The sequence below is a fragment of the Notechis scutatus genome, chromosome 5, assembly GCF_049901735.1.
Source record: "Notechis scutatus isolate UNSWTSFEM ecotype Mainland chromosome 5, rNotScu1.2, whole genome shotgun sequence".
NCBI classification, from domain to species: Eukaryota; Metazoa; Chordata; class Lepidosauria; order Squamata; family Elapidae; genus Notechis; species Notechis scutatus.
In genome coordinates, this window is record NC_142013.1 from 51,451,446 (window position 1) to 51,470,656 (window position 19,211).

Genomic DNA, 19,211 nt, shown 5'->3' on the forward strand with positions numbered 1-19,211 from the left:
TTTATCTTATTTAGCCTGGCCCTGCAATTACAAGGCTAATTTATATTTACTTCCTGTTAGATTGGCACTTGTATATTACAACTATTCTTCTAAATGTTTGAGAGGTCAAAAATGGATATTTTTTCTCATTTGTAACAGTCACATGATAAATTTATAGCTCTTTTCACACGAAGTCTTTGGGGAGATAAGTACCATCACTAACCAAAGAATTGAATATTCCCCAGAAATAGGTTTACTGCATTTACGTATTTATGGGACCAAATCATAAACTTAAAAATAAAAAAACTTAATGCAACATCGGAAAACTCTAGGTAACATAACCATTGAGTTGCAGATTAATAAGACCTATTACATTGGGAAAAAAGCCACATACAAAGTGAATTAATGAGACATCAAAGACAGGAACCACATCAAATTTGGATGGGTTTTATGATTTATCTCAATAGCAAAAAAGACGAAATCCTTGTTTTGCCAGTTGGGTTGGGGTCCTGAGGGGGTTTGCTGACTGCTGGAGGTGGTTGACAGGGTGAGATGATCTCATCCTCGTGCCAGCCGTTTCCTTGATTTTAGTTATGTATGTAGCTTTTGAAATTTTAATTGTTTTATATATATCTTTTTTATTATCTGTAAGTTGTACAGAGTTTCCTTATAGGGGAGAGGGCCAGCATATAAATTAACAAAGTAGTCATAAATAATCTTTTATGCTTCATATATATGACAATTTTTAAATGCACAGTATCTGCTCTTTTATCCTCACTGCAGATAGCTTTTATTTCCATATTCCTCCCTTTTTTCTGCATAGATTTATGTTAATGTTGTCACTTGATATTGTTCATTAAAAACTAATAAAATTAAATTTTATTTTTACTTCCAAAATATTTGATAGATCATGGAAAGTAAGTGCAGTTATTAATAGAAATAAGTTATTGATAATTATTTATTAAATGTTGATCATTCTTCTATTGAAATATACATAAAAATACAGATGAAAATCAAATCTTAGTCTCTGATTATAGTATTTTTGCACAAATCTGTTCATGTAACATTTATTGGGGGGGGTCTTGAAATTCGGTATTTATTAGAATCTTTTCAGACAATATCAGAGTTAGGAAATTTAATTTCATCTTACCATTGGGAAGCTCAGTTTGCGACATATTTCTACAAAATCTTCATTTCTCTCTTTGACTTGTGACTGCCCTGCAGCAAAGTGACTGCATACAAAGCAAAGACTGGATGTATGAAACAACATTCGAATAGCTACTGCACCCTTATTACCAGTAGCTCCTCCCATACCAGTCTTTACAGTGTCTACTGCAACATCCCTACAATGAAAATTAAAACAAATTCAATTAGATAATCAAAAGATGTAATTTTCATTTTTTGTTCAAGTTTTCAAAACATTTAAGTCTTATCACTTGCAAATAATTTTAACTGTCTTAGATGATCAGATTCTATCATCACTGAGTACATTCAATGGTCCAGTCCAATGAGATTCGCACAATAGTACAGTATTTAACCAAGAATATTTATTCTTATATCAGTTTCAAACTGAATTTTTGGATCCATGCTGGGTGGGAACATTTTGAAACCACATTACCAAATAATGTCTGAATAGAAAATATTATGGAAAACAATTTTTTCCTATTTCGAAATGAGCCTTTCCCCTCAGAGTAGCATGTGTATAGAAATAGAACAATAGAAAAGCAGTGAGGTCGAGGAAATCAAATTATATCAAATTCAATTTGATGTCACAGCTAGGATTCTATGACATATATAGTATGATCTGTTTGGTACTAGCAGATCCCTAATACACTCTAAAATGTCATATTGAGTGTCTCCTGTTTTTTTCTCTCTCTCTTTCTAGAGAGCTTTCTATGGTGTGTTTTATAGCAGGAAAAATATTCCCAAGCACATACTAAATAAAATATATATCAACATTTTTTCTCTTTATCGGTTACTTTTGTAAGTATAATCACATAAAATTTTATTATTGAAATTAGGATAGGAATATTCATTATCTGTGGTTATATCTGTAAACTTGTTTCATGAAGGTTTTAATATGTAGCTGAAATACATGCATCAATCAGAGTGATGATATGACCTAAAATGGTGGGTTTTAACCTGTCAGAACATTTACCTGATAAAAGGGGCATGTTGAGGTCTGATGAATACAAAGAGGCACACACCCACCAATTGTTCTGAAGCCAAGAGAACATATTTGCAATCTCTTGAGATCGTCTTCTGCAGCTCAGCAGCCCATAACTTCTGATTAGTTGTACTGCCAGTATAGACAAAATAATATTTTAGTTTTTATAGGATCTGTACATTAATTTTTTCTGAAAATAAAAGTTCTTTTAAAAAAACTAAAATTGAAAAGTAGGAACTTGTAGCAATACAGGTAATCTGCGAATTACAAGTTTGTTTAGTGACCATTCAAAGTTACAATGGCACTGAAGTGATTTACAACAGTTTTTTTCACATTTACGATGACTGCAGCATCTCCATGGTCATGTGATCAAAAATCAAATGTCTGGCAATTGATTTATATTTATGATGGTTGCAATGTCCAGGAGTCGTGTGATCATCTTTGGTGTCATGTGATCATCTTTTTAAAAAAAATAAATTTTATTGATTTTACAATTAAAACAAACCAACACCACATACATAAAAGAGAGAAAAAGAAGAAAGGAAGAAGAAAATAGAAAGAAAAAATATAAAACAATTAAAAACATTCTCATCTTCAACAGTTTGTAAGACCTCTTTTTTATCCTTATTTTATGCCATATGCACACACCTAATCCTTACATATATCTGTGTATCACTACTATGGATCTATCCTATCCTCTTTTGCCTTTTAGTGTGAAGTCTATCTTTGGTCTATCCATTTGTACCAGCAGTTCCAGCTGTTGTAGTGTATTGAAGTGTCTTTATTTTTTAATGCCAAAGTTAATTTGTCCATTTCTGCACAACTTGAAATTTTTTGAATAATCATCTCCTCTGATGGAACATGAGGCTACTTCCAACATTGTGCGAAAGCCAATCTGGCCGCTGTCAAAATGTGTATTATTATATATTTCACTTTTTTTGATATTTATTTATCAAAGATCCCTAACAGAAAGGACTCTGGTTTGAATTCGATCTGTTCTCTTGTCATTTCTTCCAGCCAATTTCTAATTTTCTGCCAATATTTTTGAGCTTCTGTACAGGACCACCACATATGGAAAAAAGTTCCCTCTTTTTTTTTGCATTTCCAGCAATTCGGACTCATATTGGGGTGCATCTTCGCTAATCTCGAAGGAGGAAGGTGCCATCTATAAAACATTTTATAAGCATTTTCTTTGTATGCTACCGATTTTGTAATTTTATTATTTCTACCCCAGACCTTTTTCCATTCCGTTATGGTGATGCTACGTCCTATATTCCTACTCCAGGCTATCATGTTCCCTTTTACAATTTCTTCTTCTAATTCTACTTCTAATAAATAATTATAAAATTTTGCTATTTTTTTTTTTTTGCCTGATCCTAATAAAATTTTATCTAATTGCTGGAGTTTATTGTTAATTCCAAATTCTTTCTTGTCCTGTTTATATCTACTTTGAATTTGAAGATATGCTCACTGATCAATTTTTCATGTGATCATCTCTTATGACCTTCTGATAAGCCAGATCTGGGGAAGCCAGGTTCACTTAACAACTGTGTTACTAACTTAACAATTGCAGTGATTCACTTAACAACTGTGGCAAAAAAGATTGTAAACTGGGGCAAAATTCACATAACAACTGTTTCACATAGCGACAGAAATTTGGGGCTAATTGTGATTGGTAGTTGAGGATTATTCACCACCCCAAAAAAACACATGGAACACACAATAATGCCTGTTAGTAGCTCTCTACAAAATACATAGACTTAATTGTTTCCATAATTAGGATGTGGTGTTGAAACGGATGTAAACAGACATTTCACTTATTTTACCAGTACACATCATTGATCCTGGTATCCTTCTCTAGACCAACAGTGGGGGTTGGAGGTGGGCAGTACAGGGCTGTGCTGGTTCTCTCCTCCTTCCTCTTTCCTCTGAGGTAGATTTCAATCAGTGTTAACAGTGGGGAAGAGATCCAGCCTACAATTCCTGTCCTGGGAGGTACTGCAGGAATTAGTTGTCTCTCCCATGTTGAACATTTACATGAGGCCATTGGGTGAGGTCACCTGATAGTTTGAGGTGAAGTGTCACTTGCATGCTGAGAATATCTAACTATACATCTCCACCTTAGGCTATGTGAGTGATGCCATGGACATGATGCCATGGACACCTTAGGCTACGTGAATGATGCCATGAAAGGTCTAGGGGTCTGGAAGAGATGCAGCAGGCTTCTGCTCAACCCAAGCAAATCAAAGTAGATTTGGGTGTTTGGATCTTTTATTGCTAGGAATTTTCTATTTTTGGTTCTGGATGGAGTAGCAACACCTCAGATAGACTTGGTACAAGATTTGGGGGTACTCTTGGAATCACTGGTCTTGCTGAAGGAGCAGGTTGCAGCTATAATTAGGAGGGCCTTTGCATACCTTTGAGTTTTATACCAGTTACTTCCTGTTTGGACTACTACAATGTGTTGTAATGAAACTGCCCTTGAAAAGCATTTGGAAACTTTAACTGGTGCAGAATGCAGGAGCATGAGTACTTAATGGCACCAGTTATTTGGTGCATATCATATCACTAGTTCATTGGTGGTCAGCATGTTTTCTGGTGCAATTCAAGCTGCTAGTTGTCATCATTAAAAGGTCTCTTTGACTTGGGACCAGGTTACTTGAGGGACTGCCTCTCCTCAGTTGTTTGTTCCTGTACTATCAAGTCCATCAAGATAGCATGGTTTGGGTCTTGTTAGCTGAAGAATGCTTGTTGGTAGGGACAAAGATTTTTTTCCATAGTGATCACCCTATAGAACATTCTCCCTCCGGAAACTAGGATGGTCCCAACACTGTTAACTGTTTGTAAGGCACTAAAGATCTTGTTCTTGGGCCCAAGTGTATGAAATGTGTGTAATCTCCTGGCTGCATTACCTCTGTTGACTATATGGTGTTTTCCTCTACTGTTATATATATTTAATATTTGTATTTTTTTTATATTTGAGGGGTCCTTGGTGCTCTCTGAGCTTGCTTGTTTGCTTGCAGATGTAGTTAGGGTAATCCCTAACTAGGTAACATCATCAATCCTAGAAAGGAGTGTTGTTTACTATATTCTAGTGACTTGCTTGTCTGTGTGGGTGTGGGTGTATTTTTATATTTATTATGTCATTGCTTTTATTCTACTTGTTACTGTTCACTGCCCAGAGTAATTTATTGAAATAGGCAGCTTTACAAAATGACTAAATAAGCAAATAAATAAATAAGAAAAAAGTGGAGTGCTATCTTTCAGTCAGTTCTGACTTTTGACTAGTTTTCTTGGCAAGATTTCAGAAGTGTCTTGCTGTTTTCTTCTCAGGGCTGAGACAGAGGGACTGGCCCAAGGTTACCCAGCAGGCTTTGTGCCTAAGGTAGGACCAGATCTCTCAGTCTCCCAGTTACTAGCTGTGGCTTAACCGCTACCCCAAAGTGGCTCTCAATAAGAAAGCATACCCATGGTGAATTCGTATTTGTTCCTTGTGCATCAGCTGTGTAAACTCCATTTGTTTAAAAAGCAACTTGTGATAGCTTTCAGACAAGCATTCATAGCAACTGTCCAGGCTTTTTATAAGAAAAAGCTGCAGAATATTGTCAGCAAGGATTCAGAATAGGCAAGTTGTGTATCAGGGACAAATATAAGCATTTGATTTTAGGTTCTGAATTACTAAACATTATTTCATTTTTGAAAGTACTGGCATCTTACACTTTGGCAGTCTGTTTAATTCAATATTTATAAAGCAGTGGCACCTACCTTGCACTCACGATGTTTCCTGCATTTAGCTCTACCATTTCTTCAAACCCTATAGCAAAGATGTCAATAGATTTGCTCTTTCGATCTGAAATTCAAGAGTGAAAATTATGACAACTGCTTTAAAGAATAAAGATGCAAAGTGAATAAAAATCAAAATAAACCCAGTAATAATAATACAGCAAGGATTACCTTGGAATTCACTGACGCAAGCTATCTTTGGTGCATCCAAAATCCAGTCAGTCAGAGTCTGATTTCTAAAGGCAATGCTTCGAAATTGCTTCCCACCATTGACATTCCATGTTCCAACACAAATTCGAATTTTTTTGGGCTTTGAATATTTGTAAAAGTTCTCACACATGCTCTTCAGTATTTTTGCTGATGCTACAAAACATTGTTTACACAAAAATATGTTATTTTGTAAGTAAATTTTCAAATCTCCAAGTCAGCAAGCCAAAAGCATTAAGCTTGAAAAATAAATCAACAAAAAAGCAAGTACCTTCTCAATTAAGGCTTTATCAAGTTTTCAAGTGGTAGTTCTACATAAATAATGGCTCAGAGAACTGAATTCTGAAGCATGTTTTAAAGTCACATTTAGCCATGTTTAAAAATCTCCATTATATTAAATATCTGTGGCATGTTGCTTAACTTTTTTGAAACTAGTAGATTCACCATTTATTCTATAGAACAAGTTTGTTACAGATTATGATTTATTGTGATTGTGTTTGGTTTTTCCCCACAGTGCTTTCTAAGGACCACCAGATGCATTTGTTTTTAGTATGTTTTTTAATTGTCTGCCCAATGCTAAGAAGAGGAATTAAATTCACATTTGATTCTCTTCTTAATAGCAGACAGAATCTTAAAATAAATTCTAAATAAAAGTGATGGCCATTTGAAATTTAAACCTCAACAGGTATTTTTTATCTTACTTTCAGCAAGTACCACAAGGTCAGCTACTTTCAGCAACTAATGCAGGGGTCTTCAAACTTGACAGCTTTAAGACTTCAACTCCCAGAATTCCTCCTCTAGGCATGTTAGCTCAGGAATTCTAGGAGTTGAAGTCCACAAGTCTTAAACTTGCCAAGTTTGAAGACGCTTGAACTAATGCTTCAACACGTCTTGCATTTTCTTGGTGTTAATGATGAGCAATAGGATGCTTTCACCACTTCAGTTCATAAGACGAGTCTACCATTTTGGTTGGAGATAAGCATGACGAAAGAGTCATAGAATCCAAATTTATGTATTTCAAAATCTGAAGTATAGCACCAAAAATTTCTCTAACTTGTCTTTCAAAGTGTTAATTGAAAAATATTTCCCAGGACAACCAAGTCTCATGACATTGTTGCTAAGAATAAAGTCTTTCTTTAAACTAAGGACTGTCAATACCATTTTTCTTATGCCAAAGTTTATACTCTATCCACTCTACTTGTCTTTTACTAGTGACAATGTTAATATGATTAAGAATAAAAATAAGATGGACTTAAGACCGAATATATCTGAAACTAACAGGCAGGAAATAGTTCCTGGAATAGATCAAACTTCATAAGAGTGCATACTCTGCATGCATTTCAAGGAAACAAAAATATCTAAAAATAATTTAACATTGATTATTATTCCATATATTGATAATTATGGGTGCTATACTCTACCTGATTGCAAAGTTTGCTCTGAAACTATGGATGCAATGAGAAAGGAAAGAAAATAAATTAAATTAAACGAATAGTTAGATGTTACCAAGTTATATTGGAAGATTTCCAGGATATCTTACACTGAATGTTAATAATTTAGAAAAAATTACTATACAAAAACAATTTCCTAATCTTCTGCAGAGTATTGCATATAATATAGCCATCTATATAATGTTGCATAACTCAAAAATAGCTGCAAATTTAATTAACTAAACTCTGAAACTATTGTTCAGACTTCCAGAACCAGAATCTAAGACATTTATACTTTAAAGTACAAGTATAAATAGTGTTATGTACAGGGAGTGTCAAACAGTAGTTAGATTTGATGAAAATATGGGATTTTTTCTTGAATTAGTACAGTCTATTCATACATACATTTGAGATATAATAAACATGAGATTCCTCTATTTTCTAAGGTTCTCAAAAATAATCTAACCAAAGCATAGCCAAGTATTTAAAGAAAGGAGACTGTTGTTATAGAACACTTTGAATTTTCTTAAAGCACACAGAATATAATTGTTCAACAATTATGAACAGAAAAAAATGCTACTGTTTTTATACAGTAGTATGAATTTGTGTACTGAAACAACACAGTGCATGGATTATAAAGTAATTCTCATACTTCTATAAAATGTTTGCAAGAAGAACATATTTTGGTTTTGTCTCTCTTTTTTTTTTACACAATGCTCTTGCAAATAGAATACTTTATTTCTTTAGATTTTGGTACCGCCCTGCTCTAAATTGACTCTAGGCAGCTAATCTTCCACATGCAGAAGTGAAACCTTGGATGTAATCAGTTTTATTAGCAGACATACATATTAAGAATCTAGAAACACATACCACGTAAACTGCCGGTGGTCAAGAGAGCCCGTGCTTTGTCTGCTAAATCACTATTTAGGGTATTGCCCAGCAACAAAACATCAATAGCTTCCTGCTTTGAACTATCAAAAAAATTATTTTGAATTGTTCTAGTCACGGAACGTGCACCATCCTTCAGCTTTCCGGCCTGGTAGGAAGGAAAATGTATAAATATTTTATAAGCTATTTATACAAGTTTGGCAAACATACATAACATGGTTCGAAATCAATTTACAGTCTTCTATTAAATAAATTAGTTTTCATGGAGTATAAAACTCAATTATTACAAATTTGCAAATCAATAGGTTTTATGCTGGGATAGGATCAAAGACAAACATAAAATCCTTAGACATATAAACCAAAACATTATTTAAATGGGTGTGACAAAAAGTTATATAGAGTGATCATGAACATCTTGCATTTATAAAAAGTAAAATACCCTTCTATCACAAAGCCATTTATTTAGCATATGCTGAAGAAACTATTCTTAAGTGCTTCAGTTGCAATTGGTTGTTTTCAGACTTTTTCTCAGTAGAATTCTGCTTGCATTGGAGAAGAGACGCAGGCAGTGGTATTCCAAATTCTTTTCCCCCACATGGTGAGGTTATATCTTTTTGTATTTCATCTCTTTTTTAGATCTACCTCACTTGTGTGAATTTGCTCCGCTCACTTCTGAGAGAATGCTGCCTATTCTCTCAAGCTGTCTTTCACTCTTGCCCTTTTGCTGAGCTGAATAAAGATGGTTTATATCAGATTGCCTAAAGCTAAAGTGTGATACATGCTACATGTTGTTAGAAGTAGTGTTGTTTGAAGGTATGGGCTTTCTGCAGAAGAAATAAATCTGTTCTAGCAGAATGGATACCTTTAGTTCCCCAATGGCACTGTTGTTATAAAGTAATACTACAGGGAATTAGAATAAGTAGGAGAAGGAATTTAGGATATATTTAACTGCAAGATGGGGTACAGATACATCAAAAATTGAAATGATTGTTACATTGCATAAAAGAAAATCCATCTGCCATATATAATACTGTGGTTTTCTTGGGAGAGGAGGTGGATAAAGTCCCACCGTTAAAGGAATTCCGGAAGTGATTCCACATCCCATATAAAAATATTGTTTTTGAACAGTACTGGAATAGTACATAGGTAAATAATATGTTTCAGTTTGAGCCTATAAAATTATCACTGAACTATGACTGAAAGTGACAATTGTGAGTTTTGAACTATCATGGATGCCTTATTAGAGTTACAGCTAAATTTATAGGACAGAGAATTGATTTTTTAAAAAATGCAAATCTGTAGGACTGCTTTGGTTATGGCTCTGATAGCAAAGCTTTGTTGAACTGAGCACAGTGATGTAAGATGATATAAAAATGAGAATTTACATGGAAAAAAATGGAGAACTGAACTGTTTAGCATAAAGTCCAAAAAAAGGAAGCCACCATGGGTTACTTTCTCCTTAGAGCTAATACACATTTGAAAATCAATTGCAATAAATAAAGAATATTCTGTGGGGGCATGTATAATTCATATTGTTACAAGTAACACAGAATGTGGACATTGTAAACTGCATCAGCCAAATGTATATTCATGGATGTATTTTAATTCTATCCTTAAAATGTGGTAGCGTGGTTTAGTGTGTGTTGATAATCGGATCTCAATTAGACACAAGCCCAAACATTAACACATTACCTACAGACACAAGCACAAACTTTAACACATTACCTATAGACACAAGCACAAACATTAACACATTACCTGAAGAAACATTCTGACAATTATTGTGTGAAAAGTTATTGTTAGGAACTCAAAACAAATTTAATGCTGTTTGGGGAAAACTGCATAATATCATTAGTAGTTAATTTATAATGTGTTAAGTTATTGAGAAAGTAAAGATCAGTTTTCCACATGCTACATATTTTTGAAATTTCAATATAAGGTAGAATGATATGTGATGAATAGGGAATGGCTTATTTAATGGATATCTCAGTACCATCTGAATAAATACTATTTAAAAAAAATTAAATTCATATACAGATGTTTTCAAAAGATTGGGTAAATTTTAGAAGACATCACATAGCACTCATAACCCTACTTTGACCAAAGAAAAAGGATGGAAAACAACAGAAAACAAATAGCAAAATTGCACAAGTTACTGACAATACACTGCTGATACATTCAAATGTTTGCAACTCAAAAATAAATATGTATGTACAGCACATTTATAATGTTTAGGCATCTGTCTACATGTGTGTGTGTGTGTGTGTGTGTGTGTGTGTTTAAATCATAATTAAAAATTTAGAAAGGAGAATCCTTTCTTTAACAATTGATATGCTCCCTGGGCAGCATAATGCGCTGCAGCTTTTTAATTTCATTTTTCACTGTTCCTAGCTACCATAGCTAATGGAAAAAGACTGCGACAATTGTGATCCAACAAAAATATATTTATTTTAGAAATGGAAGGCATGAGGTTGCCTACCCTGTAAACAGGATAAAATAACATCTTCCAATTCCCAACATTTATTTTTCAAAATACTCTATACTTCACAACTGAACACTTCCTGAAATGGATGAAAAAATATCTTCTAGATATTTTGGCATTTTTCAGGGTCACTATTAAATAAAGTGTAAGTTACAAAAATATAGTCATTGTAATATTCCAACCTAATTTATTACTGACAGGAATCTTAGTTGTGAGGTATCTGCCCACACACAGTCAATATAAAATGTCCTACAGATCTCAATTTTTTTTCCAAATAAGTTTTTGATTGCTTTATTTTTATGTTTTTTTTAATATGGTATAATACCATTTGTAACCAGCCCTTGGGGTGGGGGCAGAAATTGTTGGAAGCAAAGTTTCTTGAACTAAAAATATTTATATAGCATTAATTCTATGCTAACTTTTGAGGTTTGAAATAACTATATTTAAAAATCCAACACTGGCCTTTAAACAAAAACAATGTATCCCAAAGGGAAAGCTACCCTTTTAAAAAGTAAACAAGAGTTCATATCAAATCTTACCATTTTGGCTCTTTAAGTTTGGTGTACATAAATATTTTTAAACACAGTACAGAACATTTGATAATATTCAAGAATTACACTCACCAATTACATATCAGGCAATAGAAATGAACCGAGAGAAAAGGAAAAGAAAGATTAATCAAGATGTTAAAACTACAGTAGAAGATGAAAGAATATTTCAAGTTTTAACTTGAAAAACTTAATCTTCATGGTATTATTACAGAAATTCATGCAATGAAAATGTAACAGAATATGTTATTTTTCTCCGTTTAATCACTATGCAAGCTTCTGAAAAGTCATAGGCAAAATACATAGAAATCCATAAGTAAAAATATATTTACTAATTTAGTTTTCATATATAACATACAGGCAATTCAGGCAAAGACAAATATGAAACTTTTAGCTTAACTATTCTAATTATATAGTACCACTTACAGCTTGCTTTAATAAAACATATATCTAATGTGGTTAGTCATGCATATTGCTGAGCTAAATCTGTAAGATTATCTGCAAAATGTAGTAAAAAAAATGGGAAAAGATAAATATTAGTTTTTATAACAGTCATTTGTATGATTTTTAAATGATAGACTATAGAAAAATGATTAAAAGAGGTTGAAATTGTGAAATATCTTAACTCAAGGATAAACGCAACACTTTACTGGGATTACAATATATAGTAGTCCAAAATACAGGAAAGATCCATAGAGTTAAGATACCAATAAATAACAATAGTGAATTTACTATTAAAATATTACCTTTGCTTTTCCTTCAAGAGCTCCAGTTCCAGCATATATTTTACTGACCGAGTCACCATTAACAGACCACATTGACCGAAAAACTTCCTGGAATCGAGTAACCAGCTGAGGTTTTTCAGCTAAGCCTAAAACTTCTAATTGTTTTGTTAGCATCTATAATGAAGTAATAAAAAAGTTGATTTAAACAATATCAACCCATTTAATTAAAAAGAAACGCTTTTGGGCAACCTTATAAAATTGTTATTTAATCAGTTTCTAAAATTTATAGAATATATTCTAACTGTAGATTATATAATTGGCAGAAGGAACCCAGGCCAGTTTAGTATAGTGGTTAAGACTCCAAAAGGTGGAAGCTCATTGGATGGGAGATTCAAGGAGGAATTTCCTGACAATAAAAATGATTAATCCATGGAACAACTTGCCCCCTGGAGTTGTGTGTGCACCATCGCTAGAGATCTTCAAGAAAAGATTGCACGACCATTTGTCCGGGATGGTATAAAGACTTCTGACTTGGGCAGGGCGCTAGACTAGAAGACCACTAAGGTCCTTTCCAGCTCTATGACTCTATGATTAGAAACCAGGAAACAGACTTCTAGTCCTGCCTTAGACACAAAGCCAGATGGATGACTTTGGGACAGTCTCTCACTCTTAGCCCTAGCTCTATATTATAAAAACAATTCAAATGCATGGTGAGGATGGGAAACATGATGTAGATTCTATCATATTACATACAATATTTTTCAATTCTTGATTTCTTGTTTATCACAAACTATAATTTGGAATCTGAAAATTATTTCAGAACACTGTCAGAATCAGAAATTAGGTTTGACATGGATTTTAAAATCTCATTTGCAAATGCCAATTAGGATGTGGGACATAAGAAATAACTATGCATACCAAGAGATGGATAAAACGGAGAACAATTGGCAAAGCAGCCATGTGCCTGCTTAATAATTCAAAAAGAATGTATTTCCGTGTATTCCAAACCAAGTTTTGAGATTAATATTATCATGAAGAATTGGGATTATCTGCAAATAGAAACCTGGATACAGTATAATTTTAAAAACCTGCTGAGATTCCATGACAATGATGAAGATGCCAATGGATGTGTTTTATAGTATGTATATGGATGCAGAAGGGAGCCAAATAAATGAGTGGAAAAGTTAACCTCAATATATATTTTGATTAAAATATGTACAGTTACATCTAGTTGTCCACTGAAAGCCTAATCCTATCTTCTACTGCTCAAACTTAGCAGGACTCTTCATGTCCCCCATGATATAGCAAACAATATATTCATACTCCAAAAGTTTACATATTTTAATTAATGTTTTAATATTGCTATATATGCTTTTTTTAAAGCATGTTCAAAATAATATTTTTCATGGACATAGTTCTTTCTCTCATCAGAATTATTTCATGTTTCAAGATACTTTCTTAATAGATAGCTATTAAGAGATTAACAAAAAAATAAGCTTGTGAACAATGTATTCAGGGAGATTTTTATACTGTGCATTAGTTGTTGATATTTTCAGCCTCTGATTGTAGGTGTTTAGTTCCTAAAATGTCAATATTAGGAAGGTTTGTAGCAGAAATTTTTTTTTAGTTAACTTTTGCTTTCAATAAAGTAATTGTATAAATTTGTATAGATCTATTAACTCCCTGAAATGGAAACTTAACTCTACAAGGAAAAATAAAGATCTGGAAACCTGTATTGTTATGATCTGCTCAATAATAAGACTAATTTATTAAATTTGTATATGATGATTTATTCTCTTACAAAAATGAAAAATAAAATGGAAAAATTTAAGTTATATCATTCAATGAATACTAATTTCAATGTTTTCCCCCAAACTATAATTGTGGAATACAGTTAGGTTCTTACCTCTAAGCCAATGAATGCCTGCACACTATTTGTTCTATCTAGACAATCCAAGCAGTTTGTTCTTATAGTGCCACTCTGTGATCTGCACCAAATACAAGAAGAATATTAAATAATCTCCATATAAACGACAAAACTCTCCCACAAAATGTTAGTCTGGACACCAAAGATAAAGTGTTACTTCACACACATTTGTGCAAAACTGACAAGCCACACATGTATGTGCAAAACTGACTTTCACCATTTATACCTGCTGTAATGGAAAAATACAAGCATGGGATAAACTGCATTATTAGGACAAAAGCAAAATATAATTATTTGCAAATCAACAGAAGTGAAATAACCAAACCTTTTAACTTCTTTTCCATCAAAATAAAAAAATCCACATTCAAAGAATTTCTGGATCTGTGGCTTAAGAACACCATGCAGCTTTTCTGCTTTTCCACCTTTCACCATTTGATGATAGTCAAAATTTACCATTTTGATGTCATTAGCATGTTCAGATGCCTTCAAGTGGCTCTATTGAGATGGCAGAAGACAGACTAGTCAGTATCTGAAACCAGTAGACAGATGACAGTGAAATCTGGTATGACTTCAATTGTTATAAAGATACGATGCTGCCAACAGCTGTTATTTTAACTGTTTGCTTTCTTACTAATAGTTGCAAATGAACATTTTAATACATTCTAGATCAGGGGTGTCAAACTCGCAACCCACAGGCTGGATGCATCATGTGCTGGCCACGCCTACCCCCGTTTTAGCGAAGGGGGAAAAGTCATGATATGTCATGTGATAATGTGACGATGCGAGTTTGACACCCCTGTTCTAGATAAAATACCATGCTTCCATTAAAATTAATGTAAGATACTTTCTGAAAATCAAGATGCTTTAGTGGGATTACTGACATATTACTACTGATAGTCCATATCTCATTTATTAAGACCTGAATTTCTTCTATAAAATCAACATTAATTCATTGCCATGATCTTAAAAATAATTTTAGGTTATTAATAACATGTTTTAATAAATTAATACTGGATTAATTTTAATTGGCTTATACTTTTAAGATTCATTTAAAGTATTTTTTTAATTACAAAAGACAATCTTATTGATATCAGAGACATTTTTTTCCCAAGTATTACACGGAAGTGAGTTGAAAAGAAATCCAATTGTTCTATCTTTATGAATGCAAGGTTTTGATAACTGTAGAACTTTTTCAATATTGCCAGAATGGCAAATTTACTAACGGTTACAATATTCTTACCTGAAAAGCTTTGCTAAGCATATGCTCCCCTTCTTTTGAACCAAGAAGATTCACAATTATCTGCTTACCATATATATATTTAAGAGTATGAAAATGCCTGCCAAGTAAAAAAAGGTCTGTTATCTCTGAGAATGATAAAAATCTAGCAACTTTAAACATTTGAGTGGAAGATGCTCTTATTCTTTAGCTACTATCAAACAAACAATTGGAGCTTTTTCCATTTCCAAATCTTGCCTTGTGCATGAAATTATATGGAAATGGTACAAAAGAATTGTAATCTTTAAGGGAAAGCCAAGCAAAGCTTATAACAAAGTTTACTTTTGACATGGATTTATTACTCAGCAAAAAACAAAATATGACTACTGTTAAACAATTAAGATCCTGACATAAATTATCTGTTACAAAATGTTAAATCATAATTCAACAATGTATATGTTAATCTTTCATTTCAATTCCACTGAGATTAAACACATATTAATTGTGAAAATTTATATTAGAATTAGAAATAAATTCATTCTTGAAAAAAGAATTTTACCTGTCAAAGGCTGGTGCGTTTGCTTCAAATCCTCTTGACATTCTGACACGATGAGATCCAACCTGAAACAGAAAAGTGATTTAATTACTTTATCCTTCGATTCAATTTCTTCTTTCACAAAAATATTTAGATTCAGCAAATTTTATTTCTAAACTACTCAAATTTCTATCCATTTCCACTGGAATCAAGTCCATCCATCTTGCTGCAATTGACCTTCATGAACTATCCAAAATATGATCATTTTAAGCTAGATAATTTGTGTCTTCAGTGAGAATTCTGAATTTGTTCTATGACTTATTTTCTTGGCTTTTCATGGAATTCTCAGCAGTCTTCTCCAATTCCAAAGTTGTGCACTAATCTCAAATGGGGAAGTGGTAGCCCACTCAAATCCAAAAACCTTCAAACTTGGGGGGGGGGGGGGAATGAGCAACCATAGCCACTCAGTTTTGTCAGGACTGAGATTTCTAATCTTCTTGATTTTCCAATATTTGAGATTCTTGTAAGAAGTTCCCCAACTCAGTGCTCTTTAAATCCTGGCTGGATATTATAGGAGTTAAAATACAAAACATTTGAAGAGGAAAGCTCTTTTAAAATCACTTGAGGTACAAATAAGCAGGATAGAAACAATTCTGACGTCTTCATAAACAATAAATCTAACAATTTAAACAATTGTTGAAAACAATTGTTTTCCACAGTCTCCAAACAGAGATTAATTTCTTCTAGAATGTATTGGCTACCTGCCCTCTAAATGGTTTATTCTATTAATACAGGAAACACAATGTAAAAGTGATACCCTTCATACCTGTAAGCCAGGTTGCTCCCAAAATAATGGAACAGATCCACGAATTTGTATAAAAGAAGACACACATTCATCTAGAAATATCACCTGTTGGACATATATTTATTGTATTAATTTGTCTTAAAACAAATAACAAGGCAGGGTTTTTCTTTTGTTTTTTACACATTCTTCCACAGTTCTGCATATTTAAATTTTAACACTGAGAAAGTGCATTCTATGGATTAAAATGAAATTAACATTGAACTGTTACTTAAAATGCAGATAATCATTATCCTTCAGGCTCCTCTGCTAGGTTATGACAATTTCTCCCATGTGCACTGTTTGGTGCTCTATGGGCTTGGTTGTTTTCATTACCCAAAGCTTAAAAGAAACAAAAACACCAGACCACCACCTTGCCACTAATCAACACCCAGATAAGCAGGGATTAACATCAAGATTAACACTAGACAAATAAACAGTAAATAGTATTCTAATAAAGTAACTACTAACAAGAACTACCAAGGAGAAAACATCCTCCTCACCAACAGTAACAGGGCAAGCTGCTGTGTATTAAACAGAGAGCAAATTCCACTTACCTAGTTGGATAATAAAATGTCTGCAAAAAACAACCAAGCTCAGAGTGTACCAAGTACCACAATTCAACCCTGAGCTTCTTTGTTTACTTATTAGAAAAATTGCTATAGTGCCAAATTCTGTGCAACGTGTTCAATAAATCTTACTTCCTAATATATGTATTGAGAATGTTTGCTTTAAAGGGCAAATTTATACAGAAATGTAAAAATAAAACTTTTTGTTTCTAAGCCCTATAATTTCAAATCCATACTATGACAAAATCCATGTAATGTGTGTCTTGCGGGTGTAGTTTAGCTGCTACCACCTATAGAAAAACTCTCAATTTACATACTCTTAATTAAATTAATAAACAGTTAAACCCTTATCATACCTGCTCTGTTTCAACAAAATTGGCTACATGGCCATCATCATTTGTTCCTCGAACATTAAATCTGGTCCCAGCTCTCTCACAGCTTAGCCGAGAAATAATGCAAGCCTTTGCTTGTTTGTGAGCTGCATAAATAGTTCTAATCTCCACTCCTCCACACATGAGTCGTAATAACCAGTCATCACACTTCACTCCATAATGTTTCAGATGCAAATGCAATGATTGATTCCTATCAGAAAATTAAGGATCATAATTTAATCCAGAGATTAAATGTGTTAACAAATAATTATAATGTGTATTTAGAAAAATAGGAGGAAAGTATAAAAATTATTCAGACTTTAAAATGTACATTTGAATGGAATGTAAAACATTTCAAATATTTCTACATTAAACAATATTTTATAAATTAGACTTAATAAATTACATTCAATGAATTTCAGTTTACTTTTATTGGGAATTTCAAATGACAACTTACGGAGAAAGCCTAAATGAAAATAGATGGAATTTCCCATTTAACGCTTATTACTTGAGAATATTTTTTCCAATCAATTACAGCCTTGTTTCTCCAGATTAACACTGATTATATTGAATAAGGTTATTTCCATGTGAATATACAAAGAATTGGAGAATGTTTAAACCAGTGGTCCCCAACCTTTTTGTACCAGGGACCGGTTTCAAGCAGAAACATTTTTCAAGGACCGGGAGAATCCGAGTTTGGTAGTTTGCTTGCAGGCGTTTCATTACCTGACTAGGTAACATCTGATGTTGTTACCTAGTCGGGTAATAAACGCGTGCCAGCAAACTCACCAAGTTCAGGGAGCGCCTCGGCCCTGCCTCCCTCAGCCCCATCCCTCAGGTGTCTCCCTCCCTCCCTCCCTCAGGTGTCTGCCTCGTTCCTCTCTCAGTCACTCTATCGCTCCTACAGCAGCCCAGGAAGAAACTGCTTCAAAGAAGCCGGGGTGGGGGGTGGGGTGGCTTTCCTGTCGCCACAGCTTCCCGAGCGCCCGTTTCACCCCACCCGCCCGCCCGCCCGCTCGCAGTTCAATCCACAGTGCTCCGTTCTACCTGCCTGCCTGCCTGCCTTCTTCGTTTCGAGCAGCTTCGGCTGATAAAAAGAGGCGAATAGTTATTATTCTCAGCCGAAGCTGCTCCCAAACAACCAGACAGGCAGGCAGGCAGAACGGAGCACTGTGGATTGAACTGCTAGCGGCAGCAGTGGGGGTGAAACGGGCGCTCGGGAAGCTGCGGCGACAGGAAAAGCCACCCCCCCGGCTTCTTTGAAGCAGTTTCTTCCTGTGCTGGTGGAGGAGTGAAGCGACTGAGAGAGCTGAAACCAGAGAGCAGGACAGGCTTCGGTTGCTTCCTCCCTCCCCTTCTTTCATTTGTGTCCTTGATCCCGATCCCAGCAGCATTCACCGAAGGCGAAGAAAGCCGCCATTTTTTTTTTTTTTTCTTTGCGGCCCGGTAAAGACTGCTCCACGGCCCGGTACCGGTCCGCGGCCCGGTGGTTGGGGACCCCTGGTTTAAACAATAAAGTGATAACAAAACACTGTACGTTTAA

General features: G+C 34.1%; 1 protein-coding gene across 17 annotated transcripts in view; it reads right to left on the reverse strand.

Annotated features, from left to right (window-relative positions):
• The window catches only part of SYNJ1 (synaptojanin 1), a 58,804-nt gene that overhangs the window by 30,035 nt on the left and 9,558 nt on the right, over positions 1 to 19,211 (reverse strand). For 9 of the 17 annotated variants that reach the window (XM_087966701.1, XM_087966698.1, XM_087966694.1 and 6 more), the window contains exons 5-17: positions 17,654 to 17,879; positions 16,714 to 16,797; positions 15,912 to 15,973; positions 15,377 to 15,473; positions 14,462 to 14,631; positions 14,116 to 14,197; positions 12,231 to 12,383; positions 8,437 to 8,602; positions 7,558 to 7,581; positions 6,101 to 6,292; positions 5,912 to 5,996; positions 2,138 to 2,278; positions 1,130 to 1,322 (exon numbers count right to left, since the gene is read on the reverse strand). In XM_087966701.1, the coding sequence (XP_087822827.1) occupies positions 1,130 to 1,322; positions 2,138 to 2,278; positions 5,912 to 5,996; positions 6,101 to 6,292; positions 7,558 to 7,581; positions 8,437 to 8,602; positions 12,231 to 12,383; positions 14,116 to 14,197; positions 14,462 to 14,631; positions 15,377 to 15,473; positions 15,912 to 15,973; positions 16,714 to 16,797; positions 17,654 to 17,879 (1,675 nt within the window). The remainder of the gene's footprint in view (positions 1 to 1,129; positions 1,323 to 2,137; positions 2,279 to 5,911; positions 5,997 to 6,100; positions 6,293 to 7,557; positions 7,582 to 8,436; positions 8,603 to 12,230; positions 12,384 to 14,115; positions 14,198 to 14,461; positions 14,632 to 15,376; positions 15,474 to 15,911; positions 15,974 to 16,713; positions 16,798 to 17,653; positions 17,880 to 19,211) is intronic. The other 8 variants (XM_087966706.1, XM_087966704.1, XM_087966699.1 and 5 more) reach the window with 3 other exon arrangements.